Source organism: Megalobrama amblycephala, linkage group LG11, assembly GCF_018812025.1.
Source record: "Megalobrama amblycephala isolate DHTTF-2021 linkage group LG11, ASM1881202v1, whole genome shotgun sequence".
Lineage (NCBI taxonomy): Eukaryota > Metazoa > Chordata > Actinopteri > Cypriniformes > Xenocyprididae > Megalobrama > Megalobrama amblycephala.
In genome coordinates, this window is record NC_063054.1 from 23,825,107 (window position 1) to 23,841,847 (window position 16,741).

General features: G+C 36.2%; 1 protein-coding gene and 1 long non-coding RNA gene across 3 annotated transcripts in view; one reads left to right on the forward strand and one right to left on the reverse strand.

Moving 5' to 3' along the window:
* The first annotated feature begins 267 nt into the window (after window positions 1–267).
* The window catches only part of LOC125278080, a 37,325-nt gene continuing 20,851 nt past the window's right edge, over window positions 268–16,741 (forward strand). Inside the window, exons 1-2 of the long non-coding RNA XR_007187044.1 lie at window positions 268–1,000; window positions 1,359–1,470. This is a non-coding gene — a long non-coding RNA (uncharacterized LOC125278080). The remainder of the gene's footprint in view (window positions 1,001–1,358; window positions 1,471–16,741) is intronic.
* fndc1 (fibronectin type III domain containing 1) overlaps window positions 6,054–16,741 on the reverse strand; it is a 38,851-nt gene continuing 28,163 nt past the window's right edge. For both annotated transcript variants that reach the window (XM_048206868.1, XM_048206866.1), the window contains 7 exons: window positions 15,676–15,912; window positions 11,266–11,374; window positions 7,821–7,900; window positions 7,700–7,729; window positions 7,261–7,422; window positions 6,925–7,047; window positions 6,054–6,809 (listed from right to left, as the gene is read on the reverse strand). In XM_048206868.1, the coding sequence (XP_048062825.1) occupies window positions 6,694–6,809; window positions 6,925–7,047; window positions 7,261–7,422; window positions 7,700–7,729; window positions 7,821–7,900; window positions 11,266–11,374; window positions 15,676–15,912 (857 nt within the window). In that variant the 3' untranslated portion in view covers window positions 6,054–6,693. The remainder of the gene's footprint in view (window positions 6,810–6,924; window positions 7,048–7,260; window positions 7,423–7,699; window positions 7,730–7,820; window positions 7,901–11,265; window positions 11,375–15,675; window positions 15,913–16,741) is intronic.

A 16,741-nucleotide genomic window follows, 5' to 3' on the forward strand; every position in this document is an offset into this window, starting at 1 on the left:
TCACTAGAAATGACATCAAAAGTGGAAAATGTTGGTCAAAAAGGTACATTTACTCATAAACTGCCCAGCAAACGCAACTTTCGGACACTATCTTTATTTTTCTAGCTCAACTGTCACAGAATGGAAAGCACAGGATTGTGGGATATCAAAGGCAGCTAAGGATATCTATGCTGCCTTCAAAAATCGATCAGATGAAGGTATCTCATGAGACAGGAAGTGAAGCTAACATTGGATTCAAACATGCCTTGATGCCTTCCTACCTTGAAATGTGTCCTCTGAAGGCAGCATTTTCCAGTTTTCGGATGCAATCATGTTTCCAGAAGTGTGCCATATGCATCAGACGTTCAGCCAACGGTCCGTGGGCGTGACGTATGAGGCTGAGGCTGCGTCCGAAAACCTATGTAGCTGTCTTGCTGCCTTGCTGTCTTATAAGAAAATGACTTGTACTCCAATGTTTACTCCGAAGGCAGCATTTTCCAGTTTTCGGACACAGCCCGTGACTACCAGAGAAGAGGAAGGAGGGAAAGTTATTTTGATTAAAGGTTATGAGGGCATATGAATAAAATAAAAAAACAACAACAACAACAAATAATGATGTGCACGGATAAATCATTTATAAGAAATACTGTAAAATTCGATAAAATTTACGTCAGAAAAAGAGCGGGGTCTGCGTCTAGGTGCTATGCTCTCAACTCATCAAGGGTTGCAGCATCTATTATAATGGGTTTTATTTGCTTTTGACGTGCCGCGACGCATCGCTCGTAGACAAGTGTTGTAATAGTGAAAAGTGAAAGTGTTTTACAGTACAATAAAACCTCAGTAGGCCGCCATTAGGTGTTCTTAAGACCTTTTGCTCAGTGCAGGTGTTAATCTTCATTCATCCCTCAGCAAGCACACGGGAAAAGCCCTTTCTGACCATTCATCTTACACCAGACAATAGCCATTTGTACGGATGTCACTTCCTCAACTTGGGAGAAGAAAAAGTGGAATCATATTGAATGTGAGTGTAACCAGATACCGAATATATTAGAAATAATAATAAAATATACTTTTGCACACACAGCAGTCCTGTCACGTGGAGTGGTCCGTGGTTACACCCAAACACAATAACAAATGGTGCTCTGTCAGACGGGTGGAGCGCTGCATTTTTTGTCCTCATGAGTCTCATGTCTAGCAGCCATAATGTGGACAGGCAGGGATGATTATGTAACACTGTGTTTAATATCAGTGTACTGCTAGAGTAATTACTAAAATCTTCAGACTCTGTTTGGTTATTGCACAAGATGTGCTCATGCAAAAGAACATTATATAAAATATAAATGTATATTGAAATATGACTCCATTTATGTGATTTCCAGAGTCCCAGGAACGTAATGCTTCTCCATGGCAGGGCTACTTGGCTCGGAGCACCGGCTGGACACAGGAGCTGTGGGCCCTCGCTCTTTCTGCTGTATGTTTACATCTCTTCTGGTGAGTTATGACAGGTTTTCCATGCGAAGGTTAGGTGAGTCTGTTTTTTGGCAGGTTTGTTACTTGCTGGAATGAAAAAAATAACTGGGAAATAACTGCAATGCAAGAGGGAGTTACCACCAGAAAACTCCAGAAACATATTACATCATGTCCCAGGTATTTTAGGAGATGAAAAACCTGTGAGTAATTTTCCTTTGATAGTTGGAGTTTGTGATACAGGTAGCAAAAAACAAGGTAAGAAGGAAACAATGTGAATATAATCACATAAATATCTGATATTATCTGTTAAAAGCTCTGATGAACAGATATATCCACATATGTAACCAGATATTGCATTAATGCGTTCCAGATTGGTGTATTTTGTCTCTGTTCAATGACCATCAATTTTCCATCACAGTGGGGCCCATTCTAAGCACATTTCCAATTGTGGCTGAATTTTTATTTTTTTTATCATTCGATTTCAAAAGGTTACAACTGAATCAGTGTTGTTATTGTTCAATAAAACTAAAACTATTAAAATTCATTTGAAATAATGCTAAAAATAATGAAAATGACTAAAAACTGAAAATATAAAAATAGGCATGAGGGTTGAATACATAAAGCATTGTGCACCATCACCTTTATGTTCTTATATTGTAAGCATCAGGCTTAAAGCTTTGTATTATAAATCTTTAGGTGTCATATGTGTTTTCTATGTGTTATAACACATTTGACCTGTGATGTAATGGACTTTTCTGTGTTCATCTAGCTAGTGCCAAACTGTGTCAACAACAATGCTTTAATTTACAGCCTTACACACTCTCCTGTGTATTAACGGTGCACAAAACACTTTATGCACACCAGCACAACCTTTGACTGCTTTTAAACGATTTTACAGCGGTGGGCCTTTTGCCCTTCACCACAGAGAGGCCAGTACCGCTCACAAAGCACTGCGGTTTTACGCATGACTAAATTGGGTGCCAAACATGGCATTATAGAGATTAATTTTAAATGATCAATCACACACTGGGAATGGTGGTACTTTTAAAACATTAAACTCTGCCAGTTTGGCAGGGAAACCCAGTCTATGTAAATCTATGTTAAAAGTGCACAAGGTACATATTAAACTTCCAGGCGCTAGAAAAACACCAGAGCTCAGATATAAATGACTTAGCCTATCTGTCCTGGTTAGACTAGTGTGAGACTTACAGAAAGCCAGAATCCCTCTCCTATGTGGCAGTCAATGAGTTCACGATGAGGACATGATCCCAATAATGTAGTAGCCTTATTGATTGTCACTGTAAAGAACTGCTAAAGTCATTCTGTCATGTTCTGGATTGTATAGTTTGGACATAAAACTCAAACGGGCCCTCAGCACAGTCTGCTGTAGTCTGACACTGGCTGAGGCTGGTAATCTTGCACAGATACTCTGAGTAAAACAAAGCACAGAGGCAGAAGATTATCAGGACACATGTAGATTATATATTATTATGCCAAATTTATTAGAGCTTTACCTCAGCAAAATATATTTTTGTCATGACAACTCTTGGAATGTTTGGTCTGCTGTGCTGCTGCTGGTTATTGCTGCTGCTGCAGAGCAAGTATGGGACTTTTTACTGACAATACATATACGACACTGCTGTGAGCAAGTAAGAAATGCTGCAGCTGTATAATATAGCGTACATAAATTACACATAGCAGATCTATACAGGTGGAGCTGAGGAAGGTGGAGAGTTTCTGAAAGCGCGCTGCACTGCTATAGCAAATGCTAACCAAGAATTTGAAGGTTGAGCAGCAAGTTCATTGGCTACTGATACAGCAGGAACAAATCAGATGTGCCCTAGAGAATTATGTGATTGCAAGAAGATTGGGTTAAGACCTATCAGCCTGTGACATCTAGAGTTTTATGACAGAAGTTTGTAAATTTTATACATTTATTTTATACACGTATAACAAAATTTGAGGGCTTTATGATGTCGGTATGAAAATACTGCCTTCATTTTGTGTCTTATAACTTGGCAATTTTATTTTTGTGTTACAGTACATTTATTTTAGAGAATTCAGTAATTAATGAACTGCCGAAATTTAATTGTGTATCTCAGCAAAATTATAGTGACTCAAATTAATAACTATTGCTATATGGTGGATTATAAGCATTATGGCAATTCTTCAACAGGTTAATCACTCTCTCTCTCTCTCTCTCTTTCTTTGCTCTCTCTGTCCTGACTTTCTTTCGATGATTTAATCCTTTTAGTATGAGTGGTAACATTTTCCAGCCCAAGTAGCGCATGACCTACTTTGAAAAGAGATGCACAAATAGCATGTGGAAAACAGTTTAGATCCTGCTTTACTTCAATTTGAATAACTATACTTTTATATAAAATTTTAGGTAATTGTGACCCATAAATCTAATAAAACTGGGTCTCATCTGATGAAAATTACTGAGCTATTAACATTTTTGGTTAAAAAATTACAATAATCCCAAAACCAAACAGATAAATAGAGAAAATACGGATTAACAAACATATTGTAAATCTTCAGCTGAAATAAACCACATTGCAAGGCAGTCGTAATTGCTTAGGCAACTTCCTTGGTTTTCCCTACAGCCATTAGGGTTTACAAAAGCATCTGGCCAAAACAAAAGAGAGAACACTACGTGTGTAGCCATTAATGGGATTATTTAACAGAGTTAGATGTCTCACATGTGTAGTTCTCCATTAAATTAAAGGCTAATGTTTTTTTAATGCTTTAATTCCCTGTAAAACTTCATTCAGCAGACCTTCATTATTGTCAGTTTTCTTTTTAGAACACTACATTTGCTATATGATTAATGGCAAACTATTGAGCAAAATTCTTATAGTACCACAAATACACACATAGGCCAAACAGACATGTTCATGGTCATTCTGTCACATTGGAAACTGCCATCAGTAAAATTATGGAACCTCCAGCAACCTCAGCAACCTCAAATGATTCATTGACTACTGCAGGCCTCTCAGAGTCCTTTACTACTTGGGAAATGGAATTTGTGATGTGTAGTGTTAACTTTGTGACCAGTGCTGTCTTTTCTGATTAGTTTAAAGTTGTCATTGGAGTACACTCTAAAAAATGCTGGGTTGTTTCAACCCATGTTTAGGTCAAATATGGACAAACCCAACTGTTGGGTTTAAAAAATTAATTCAAAAATTTGGGTTTGTCCACATTTGGAAACCTTAGATATTTGATCATGCAGTTGTTGTGTGGTCGTTGCGATGACAAGATCAGTAACCTGCTCAAATATCCCTCATGTTCTCTAATCCCACGACATATTCCATGTTTGTAAATATATTTGCCACAAAATATTGTTCCATTGCACGGCACTCTGCAAAATGCTCTTTTGTAGAAACAGTCTTTCTCTCGCCCACTTCCTCTTTTAACATGTTTAGCAGATGTGTTTGTCCGGTCTCATTTTGCTCTCTCTCTGGCAGCCAACTTCAGACTCATTATCTGTAAAGACTGTTCCTCTTAGAGAAGATGAAGTGATACATTCTGAATTTCTTGAAAATATAGCCCTAAAATTTTTACTGTTTCTCATTGATTTGTGATTTGAGCTCTATAGATATTTGTTGACTGAATGATGGCAAGTTAAGGACAGTCGTTGTATACTTTTAAAATGGATAAAGGATCTTCTCATGTCTGTTCTTTAAAAATAACCATTACAACACCCAAGTCTGGAAAAACACATAAGAGATCCCTTAGGCATGTGGATTGTGACCAAGTGCCAAATAAAACATCAATGGGTTTTAATTTAATGATAAGGAACTGCTGTACTCACAGATAAGAATCCTTGCCTTTTCTCTCTTGATTTAAATCCAGCTGATGCCAAAGTGAGACTAATTATGGCAGGCATGCCAAATGATGACGCACCTTTCTAACAATGCCAGAATACATGAATAGACGCCAGTCATTGAGATGGCGTCCCATAATTATTGTTTATTTTTAATGATGGGAAAGTATTCAGTCTTTATCTTGAATAAAAGATGTGAATAATAAATAGGAATGATAAAAAAAGAATATAAAGTGCAATAAAATTTATTGCATGGCATGTAGGAGGAAAGAACTTTCTAGGTATTTGTAATTTTGAAAGTTATAGGCTTTTAAATGTGTCAGAAGTAAGGGTTATTGCTAAAACACCTCATTCGAAATAGATTTAGAAAAGGAGGATCAGTTATTACCACTTATTATTATGTGGGAAGCCCACCACAGTTGCATGACCACAAACACGTACATTTCAATCAGAAAGAATTCAACCTTTCTTGACAATGTGCTAGATACATAAAACGTATTAAGATGGTGACTGTAATATTTCCCTGATTTTTTTTATTCTTGTTTTTTTTGTACTCTGTTAATATATTGTACATATAACGAAAAAATATATCTTTAACTTTTTTCTAGAAATGTAGCAGTGCGGGTCTTTAAAGAAGGTCACAAAAGAGATTTGCAATAATCTGATTGTGATCAATATAATTAATATAAAATATTATTATTTTTTTTTTAATTATAGACTTGGTGTGTAATGAATAGAAGTCTGTGGCACCTTATTATTTATCAAAGGGAGATGAAGATGGATTTTCTCCATAGCACCTTTATTCATATTTGAACCATTCCTGAGCAAATAAAAATAGTTTTTTTTTTCAATCTGCCCTAATATGGGCAATACTTCCATGCCAACTTTTCTTCAAAAAGAGGGTAATACAAAAAAAGTAAGATTATAAAACCTCAGCAAGTTATATAAACAACAGCAAACATCACTCACAGATAAAATTGTTACATCATTGCAAATGTCATATTTTTGTTCTCAGACATTACTTTGTCATTTGATTTTGTGCTTTGATATTTAACAAGCCAACAATTTGTGTTTCTTCGAAGTTACTGTAAGATAAATATTCCAGGTGGAATTGAATGTGAAATAATTACTAATACAGAACACATGAAAATAAAACACTGTTAATAAACTCAAATACACATGCTGCAATTTCCTCATATACAGACTGATTTAAAAAAAAAGTGCTTGATATCGAATATGTAGAAATATTAGTGTTACTCAAAGTACTATATTCCTTCCATCAGAAGCAGTTGCTATATGATTTATGTTTGGTTGCCTTGGTGAGCAATAGTTCACCTCTGTGATTGGCTGGCAGATATAGGAAGAGAACACATGGTATGTGATTGCCTGTGGAAATGTCCTCTTGGAGTTTCCCCCTGTTACCACTTTCCAGGGATTGGAACTCCACATTCATACCATCCAACGAAAGGATGTGGTGTGCGCTTGCCGATGGCCCCGAAATTCACTGGCTCTTGTCTGTATGAGCGATAATATCCTGAAATGCACAAACGGCATCTTGTTACAGTGCTGATTGATCACCCTCTTAAGCGGCAGTGAGTAAAGATTTGAGGGTTCAAGTGAAGCCCAACTACAGAGCAGATATTTCGTACCTTGAGCTGTGGGTAGGTTGAGGGAGAGATTGTGTGGTCCTGTCCTTCCATCTAGATAGGAGTCCACAAACTGGCAGTGGTCCTCTCCATTGCCAAATGTATCAGCAATGCTGTAGAATGTTTCTGAAATGGAAAACAGTCATAGCTTGAGTATCCCTCAGGACCCAAACCTCAGACAGTGAGCTGTGTTTAGCTGAGGGAAACTGTGGTTTGGATTGGATGCTTCCAAGGCTTTTAGGCCAGCACTCCAAAAACAGGCCGCTTCATATTACAGACACACTAAGCAGTAGATTAAAGTTTTAAATGTATTATGTTGTTAGAAAGGAAGGTCACTACCTTTGAGTCCATCTCCCATGAAGATCTTATAGCGCAGTGAGTTGCAGAGGACAACACCTACAAATTTCCTGTACCATGTGCGCTTGACAAACTGACTTCCTTTACAAGAACTGTGGGCTGGGTTATACCTGAATGAGAATGGGACCCAGATGGGCTCCCCACCTACAAAGGGAATGAATGTCAATAACAAATATTTTTAATTTTAGGTCATTACATTTGTAAAATATCATGAAAAAGGGAACAATGATTCTTATGAAAAGACCTGCTTAGATCAGCTGTTTTTTCTAGTTAGTGCAAATGCTGACTCATAACCTAACTCGATTAGTACAATCTTTTCGGATGAAGATGGTTGACCAAGGTAATCTTATGAAGATTTAGCATATGAAGAGAGAAAGATTACTTTGAACATTCAGATAATATTTAATGATGTATCTCTTACCTGGGGGTCTCTCTATGAGCAGGGGGTCATCTAGATTAAAGAAAACACAAATTGAATTTGTATTTATCAAAATTTTTGAATTCAACAACCTTTATGTGGGTTCAGACAAGAGAAGACTCACCTGACTCTGTGACGTACGTTAAAGTTTCACTGAGTGGCCCCAGTCCAAAGACATTCTTCGCTTGAACTTTAAAGTAATACCTAAGAACAAGAATGAGAACATATGCGTATAAAATATGTCATATTTAAAACATGGTTTGCTGTCATGAAGAGACTATTTTTTATAAAGCATCATCTAAAACTCAATTGAACACTCACTCCTAACTTAATGTTACAAATAGAGCAGAAGGATCGAATGACACAGGAAATAGGATAGGAAAAGGGCAAGAAAAAGAAAAAAAAAGAAAAAAATGTGTAGGAAAATGAAAGGAAATACAAGAAAAGAGGAGGAAATAAAAGAAAATCATTTACAAAACATGTAAATGAAAGAAAAACAAGAAAAATGAAAAAGAGGAAGAAGGAAGGAAAATAAAAGGAAAAAGAAGAAATAAAAGGGTAGGACATATAATGGAAATGAAAATGGATAAGAAAAAATTAAAAGAAAAAAGAAAAAGTTAGGAAAAAGGCAAGAAAAGGAAAGAAAAATGGTAGGATAAATACAGGAAACAAAAAAGGATAGGAAAAATGAAAAGAAAAAAATGGAAAAGAAAAAATGGAAGCAAACTGAAGAAAGAAAAAGATAAAAATGAAAGAAAAATAGAAAATGAAAAGGAAAGAATAGAAATGTAAATAGATAACTGAAAGTAAAATGAAAATGTTAAAGAGGAAAAGAGATTGGAAAATAAAAGGAAAAAGGAGAAAAAAAAATGAAAAGCAAAAGAAAGGACACAGTTAAACTGTGCATCTATAAAATGCGCATGAGAGGAAATTATAAGACTGAGCCTCTGGCGAAAAGAAAAGGCTGACAAGGAATAATGACAAGAAGAGGCTGCATGTCAGAGAGGGTGAGCAAGAGAATAGCACATCAACATGGAATTTCCAATCTGACAAAACTTCTTTGTGACAAATACCAGACCACAAGCACTTATTCTGCCCTGACTCTGGCACATCCTTTACCTCCGAGTATAAATTAGACAAGCGAAGAAATTAAACCAGAGAACTGTGATGAAGTTCAAAGAGCTGAGCTAACAGCACAGTTCTGCCCGTGAGAAGCTGTTCAGTAAGCTCACGCTTCACTTAGTTTAACTCAGGACCCGTTTAATGACATAAAATCAGCACTGCTGGATCAAATTAGCACAGCCACGTGGAAACTCTGACCAAAATAAAGAGAAAATGGACAATTACAGTCAGACCGCCACAGGGAGAGTGGGGAGGGGGCCTGTCATATTTCAGTGAGGATGTGTGTGTCCATGTGCGGTTTTTCTTGTCCATTTGACCATATATTATTAAGAATGTGTGTGTGTGTCTTATTTTTCCTTGTTCTTCTGACCATAATTCTTCATGGAATTGATGAAAGCTCCAGTGTCGATATGGCATCCAAGTGGTTTGTCACTGTTGCTTTGACTAAGAAGGAGCTGTTATTGTCCACAGTGTGGGCTATTTACCTAGTTCTAAAAGCTATTGCAAATCATTCATAAAACTTATCAACACTTCATGCCTGAATTATAAAGTTGTCAGTCACTGAGCTCGGTTGAGAGGCTGTAATAACAGAGGCTTCTAAATGAATCCCAGGGGACAATAAAAATAACTTCATCCTCACATTCCACACTTATGAACCAAACATCTCTAATGAGTGCATTTGCATTTAAGTGTTTTCTCAAGGTATTGATGGAGAGAGTGCATCTGCCTGTCTGGGAAAGTGTACAAAACAAATGTCAATCAAACCTGGGGTGTTGCACACAGCTGCATGCATTTATTTATGCGCGAGTAACCCGAGTGCAGGCCTAGAAGAGATCTGCGGATGATTTTTTGCATTTTCTGTGCTGACTTTGAAGCAAAATGTGCGCTGAGAGTATTAATACATTTAATAAACAAACACGCATAAGGGATGTGCAGAACTTTCTGAATGGCGGATGTTTTAATTTCGCGTAAATCTGTGGAACAGCTCACGGGTGTCGTAGTGCACCACTGAAGGCATGCTGCTTGGTGAAGAAAGCATTTAGAAGGGTCTGGTAGGCAGAAATTACTTCACATCTGTGGGAAATGTCCAGACAGCCCATAAACACCTCCTTTATCTACTGCTGCAAAAATGTGTTAGGGGTTTACAGTGTTACAGTGAGAGCAGCATTCGGGAAACAGACACATGAAGACACAATGCAGTTCATTGAAATGGGCTTGAAATTGAGTCTTGGCCAAAGCTGGCAGGTATGGAGGACCAAACCTGCAGAAATTATGGATGGATGGATGGATGGATAGATCCTGAATTTATTTCTATATAACTTTTTGATTCATCTTTTATTTTAGTATTTATTTTTAAAATTGATTTTATTCTTTTTAACTTTTATTTATGTATTATTTCATACATTTTTTCATGTATTTTTATATTTATCATTTATATGTACAGGTTCTGATGAGTTCAAACAACAACAACAACAAATTATTTATACTACCGTTCAAAAGTTTGGGGTCAGTATGATTTTGTAGTCTCTTATGCTCACCAGGGCTGGGTTTATTTGATCAAAAATTATTAAAATATAAGTTACAATTTAAAATATCACTTTACTATTTTAATATATTTTAATTTATTCCTGTGAATTCTAACATGCCGATCTGCTCATGAAAAATTTCTCATTATTATCAGTTCAAAACAGTTGTGCTGCTTTTTTGTGGAATGCCGTGATTTTTCAGGATTGTTTCATGAATAGAAAGTTTAAAAGAACAGCATTTATTTCAAATTGAAATCTTTGGTAAAATTACAAATGTCTTTACTGTCACTTTTGATCACTATTTAATGCACACTTGCTGAATAAATGTATTACTATCTTTAAAAAAAAGAGCTTAGATGATAATTACATTTCACCATTAAAAAAATGCAAATGATTTTCGTCAAACTTCCTATCTGAGTTTGATTTATCAGTTCCAATCTGCTCCAAAGACTCACACAGAATCACACAGAACAGAATTAAACAAACATGTCAAACTGAATAGATGCATTAACGAGTCTTGTCAGATGTAGTTTAAGACTTATGGTTGAAGAAAAAATATTTGGACTATTCCTAGATGATGTTGCACAACAAGGGGAAAATAAATGGCACATTCATATAAATTTATTTCCAATAAAGGAAGTAGAAATGATTTTATAGCTTTGTATACCAGCAAGCCTTCCCAGCATATTGTTAGACTAAGCATGATTTAGGAGGGGTCCCACAAGATCTCCATTAAGAACGTGTTCCAATTGTCTTCTTGTGAGCCTCTACATCAGAACTGCTTTGTATTCAATTTCAAAACATTGTGGACTATAGAAAACACATGAAAGAATGTACAACAAACACATGTAAATTAGTGAATGGATTGATGTGATATGTTTGCATCTGTGTGCATGAGTCCTGTCACATGCTGGATCGCACCTGGAATTGGGCTTGAGGTTTTCAACAGGAAGGTGTGTTCCACTTGAGGGTCTGGTTGACCATCTGTTGTTTAGGACATCGTCATAGGATGCACTGTGTACCATGTAGCCTATAAAAGAGAGAGTGAGCAATTAAACCATACACTAAATGTGAGGGATTCCAACAGATTCAAATAAATTAGCATAAATTATGTCATGTCTGTGCAGGGATCCTTCAATATAATCCTAGTTCTTTATTACGTCATGGAAGGTCTAAACTCCTGCCAAGGCAGCAGGATGTATATAAAGCATGTGTGTGTATTTTCCATCATTTAAAATAAAAGAGAGAGTGCAGTGCAGGAGAGAAGCTTTATGAAAGAAAGGAGGATGGTTGAAAAAGTAAATATGTAAGCAATACCTTATTGCTTTTATAAAACAGTTACCACACGATACAAACATTAAAGCCAAAAATATGTATCACTGCAACTTTCATCAAGTAAACTTTCACTAAAAGCCTTCCTTCCGCCAGAAAAAAATAGTCCCTGACCGTGAACAGCAACAGAAGTTACATTATTATGCCATTAGATGGCAGCAAAGACTGTCTTTATGAGTGTCAGTCAGTACCAAAGACTTGCATTGAAAAGACTGAATTGTTGTGAACACGGAACAAGACACAACTGACAAATGCTTTGACTAGCGCTGTCAGTCATGGGAAAACCCCATAACTGTTAAAAGAACAAAATACATCGGACATTTAAACAGATGTTTTATTATGAACATAGGACTGACCTGAAGGAAAATGCTAAATCTGAATGCAGGTAATAAACTTTCTCATAATACTTTTCTACATAATACAGTAAGCTTTAATGAACAATATCAATTGAGAACAAACAGTTTACGTTGCTAAGAGTGGTTGCTAAGGGTGTTGTGTAGTGATACACAGAACCGTTGGGTGAAGCGGTCATAGCCGTGTTTTATCGTGAATAAAACACAGCTATTGACCAATCAGAATCAAGGACAGGAACTAACCGTTTTATAAAAAGTAATATACATTTTTAATAAAGGAGATTATTAAAGGAACAAGGTTCTATAAACAATTTCAGCTGTTGATAACCATAACTTCTGTCATGACAACTCTCTGAGTTTTCATGTTTTTGAAAGAATTCTCTTATGATCACCAAAGATTTATTTGCTTATGAGATTTTACTTAGTCATAGACTTATGTTAAAGCATTTATTTTCTTTTTCATCTTCAAACACTAGAGAATATGAATATCATCTGTACCTCTCAGTGAGAGAAAAGTACAACTTATCTATTTGTTTTGGGGAAATATCCTGCTTGACCAACTTCAACTTTGAAGAAGGAGGGCGGCCTACAAACTCCTTGTGAGTGTTGAAGCTGACTTCTGCTGATGAAACTGCAAACTATTCGTCAGTAAAATGTTCTTCAGTTTATTTTCAGTTATTCTTGACTCTGGGTCTTCATTCATCATATCTGGTCCTCGGGTCTTTAACTGTAAATTCCCCTACAATATGTTGGATTTGTAAATGTATTAATGGTAAAAATAAATGCTTTTAGGTCTAGTAAAAAAGCAGTATAAAAACTGCTTTTAAAAAAACTGCAGTGTCGGTGCCGATAGCCTTGTGGGCAGCGTGTCGACATATAGTGCCATTGCGCTTCGAGCGACCCAAGTTCGAGTCCTGGCTCGTGGACCTTTCCCGATCCCGTCCCCCTCTCTTCCTCCCACTTTGCTTCCTGTCCTATCATAATAAAGGCAAAAATGCCACAAAAAAAAAAAAAAACCTTAAAAAACTGCAGTAATATGAGATTGTCTTGTAAAATTTTATTCAAGAGCATGTGGACTTTATTCTTCATGTGTTGAAAAAATTGCACCATTTATCTAAGCAACTTTATCGGTTGTCTGTTGGCAGGGAATTCCCTGCATTTAAACCTCCTCACACATCACATCATGACACTAACAGTGGCTGTGGGAATTGCCTCCCTGTATGTGTGAATCAGGATGAAACTGTCAAGGTCAATATGTTGGAGTAGTGTTATATATAGCTTTGTCTTTGGAAATGCACATTAAATGAAAACCAGACAGGATGTAAGACAATTCAACATAGTACACTTTTACAGATTAAGGTACTTCAGCATGTGTTATTTCAGTGCACAATCCTGCATCATATTTACAAACCATGCACACACAATCTATTTCAATCAATTACTAAACAGGCTAAAATAGTGCATCACAATTTTAATTAAGCCATTCTTTTCAGAGCCAACACAGCTTCTTTATATGCAAATGAGGTATATTATGGAATGTACCAATTCACAAATGCCAGTGTTGTTTGCCTGCCACAATTAAAGGGATAGTTCACCCAAAAATGTTCTGTCATAGTTTAATCATCCTCATGTTGTTTCAAAGCTGTATACATTTCTTTCTTCTGCAGAACACAAAAGAACACATTTTGCTGGTAACCAAACAGTTTTTGTGGCCAAAAAAAGAAAAAAAAAGAAAAGAAAAAAAAGAAAAAGAAAAAGAAATCTTCTTTTATATTCCACAGAAGAAAAAAATGTATACAAGTTTGGACTGACATGAGGATAAGTAAATGGATTTTCAATGTTGGGTTAACTACTCCTTTAATGTCATGCTGTTACCACCCAAGGAAAGCATGCAGTTAATTAGCTAATTGCATAGCTGTCTTTCTAAATCATTAAATGACATAATTGTTGTTGACATGTCTAATGTGTCTTTTTCTCTGTCAGAGAGCTGGGCTGTAAATCTTTTTCAGTGCTGCTATCAAACAGGCTCATACATAATTCATTTTTTTTTGGGGGGGGGGGGGGTATTGCTTACACATTGTAGTTTGATAATCCCAACATTATAGACTGATACATTGACTGGATTGGGTGTTTTTCACACATAATGCTGCACCTCTGGTATGTTCGTAAGAGCATCTGAAACTCAGTCCATGGAAAATAAAACCACTTATCTCGAGCACAACTTTGAAAGAAAAAATCAAGCCTTCCCAAATTTAACAGTCAATTCCTCAATTGTGAATTAAATTTGTCTTAAAGGTGCCATCGAACGTTTTTTTACAAGATGTAATATCTAAGTCTAAGGTGTCCCCTGAATGTGTCTGTGAAGTTTCAGCTCAAAATACCCCATAGATTTTTTTAAATTAATTTTTTTAACTGCCTATTTTGGGGCATAATTAGAAATGCGCCGATTCAGGCTGCGGCCCCTTTAATTGCTCGCGCTCTCCGCCCCCTCCCCAGCTCTCGACTCTATCATTGCATAAACAAAGTTCACACAGCTAATATAACCCTCAAAATGGATCTTTACAAAGTGTTAGTCATGCATGCTGCATGCATACATCGGATTATGCGAGTATTGTATTTATTTGGATGTTTACATTTGATTCTGAATGAGTTTGAGGCTGTGCTCCGTGGCTAACGGCTAATGCTACACTGTTGGAGAGATTTATAAAGAATGAAGTTGTGTTTATGAATTATACAGACTGCATGTGTTTAATAATGAAAATAACGACAGCTCTTGTCTCTGTGAATACAGTAAGAAACGATGGTAACTTTAACCACATTTAAAAGTACATTAGCAACATGCTAACGAAACATTTAGAAAAACAGTTTACAAATATCACTAAAAATATCATGATATCATGGATCAGTGGTTCTCAACTCCAGTCCTCGGGACTCACTGCTCTGCACATTTTGTATGTCTCTCTTATATGACACACTCAATTCAGTTCATGCAGACTCTCCTAATGAGCTGATGATCTAAATCAGGTGTGTTAAATAAGGGATACATACAAAATGTGCAGAGCAGTGGGTCCCGAGGACTGGAGTTGAGAAACACTGTCATGGATCATGTCAGTTATTATTGCTCCATCTGCCATTTTTCGCTATTGTCCTTGCTTGCTTACCTAGTCTGATGATTCAGCTGTGCACAGATCCAGACGTTAATACTGGCTGCCCTTGTCTAATGCTTTGAACATGGGCTGGCATATGCAAATATTGGGAGCGTACATATTAATGATCCCGACTGTTACGTAACAGCCAGTGTTATGTTGAGATTCGCCTGTTCTTCGGAGGTCTTTTAAACAAATGAGATTTATATAAGAAGGAGGAAACAATGGAGTTTGAGACTCACTGTATGTCATTTCCATGTACTAAACTATTGTTATTTAACTATGCCAAGATAAATTCAATTTTTAATTCTAGGGCACCTTTAAGCCTGATCTCCAAGCATTAAATGATATAAGATGCAAAAAAGCTTGTAATTTTATATTAGATATTTTTTTATACATTGCATCTAGAAAATATTGTGGTGTACCTTGCAGACTGTATTTTTAAAATTTTAAAGTAGTAAAATTTTAGTAAAAATGCACTGCTGCAGATTGTCACTCACCAGACACCATGTCATCTTTCATTGGAAGTGCCCAGTCCAAAATCACAAAGGAGTGACAGCCCTCCATAGCAACCACAGTGACATTATGGGGCTTGTTTTTGGGTGGCTGCTTTTGATTGAGTGATTGTTGGTCCTTCTCCATCAAGTCTGCTAAGACATCCACTTGCAGGTACTCCAGAGCCTCAGTGAGGGAGCAGGGAGCTCCAGGGTCCTTACGGATGTAGTTTACATATGGAGCTGAAAGCAGGAGGTGAGGAGAAAAAGGGAAAAGATGTGAATTTAAGAATCAAGGAGAGACAAATGCAATTTTGCTACTCTAGAAGGTTTTAGTACAGTTTATAAGCATTTGACGATTTGACTAATTTGAGATCATTTGAATGCATTTTATAATATCTTATAGTATATTTGTTTTTCTCCCTATTGCTTTAATGGCAGCAGCACAGAGCTGATTGTTCACAAGTTTGTGTAAAACCTAATGACCATGTTTTCCAGCATGATCTGAGATTATCTTGAGCTTCACTCAAAACTCTGAACATCTGTACAAAGTACAAATAATCAAATAAAATAATGCTCCCCAAGGCTGCATTTATTTGATAAAAACAGTAAAAACAGTAATATTGTCAAAATTGTAATATTGTTTGAATGAGCTGAAATTTCAGCAGCCATTACTACAGTCTTTGTCACATGATCCTTCAGAAATCATTCTTTTCAGAAATCATAACTTCTTATTATTAATGTTGAAAACAGTTGTGCCGTGTACATTTTTGGGGGAAACCGTGAAACAGTACTTTTTTCAGGATTCTTTGATGGATAGCAAGTTCAAAAGAATATGAATCTATTTAAAAAGAAATCTTTTGTAACATTTTAAGTTTTTACTGCCACTTTTGATCAATTTAAAGCATCCATGCTGAGAAAAACTATAAATTTCTTAAAAAAAAAAAAAAAAAAATTTTTTATTGACCTTAAACTAGAGAACATAAATTGCCTTTGGCTTTCAATCTGTCTGTTTTATTAGTTACAACTAGTAATACAAAAAGGATTGCAAAACATCCATGGATGTTCGTGC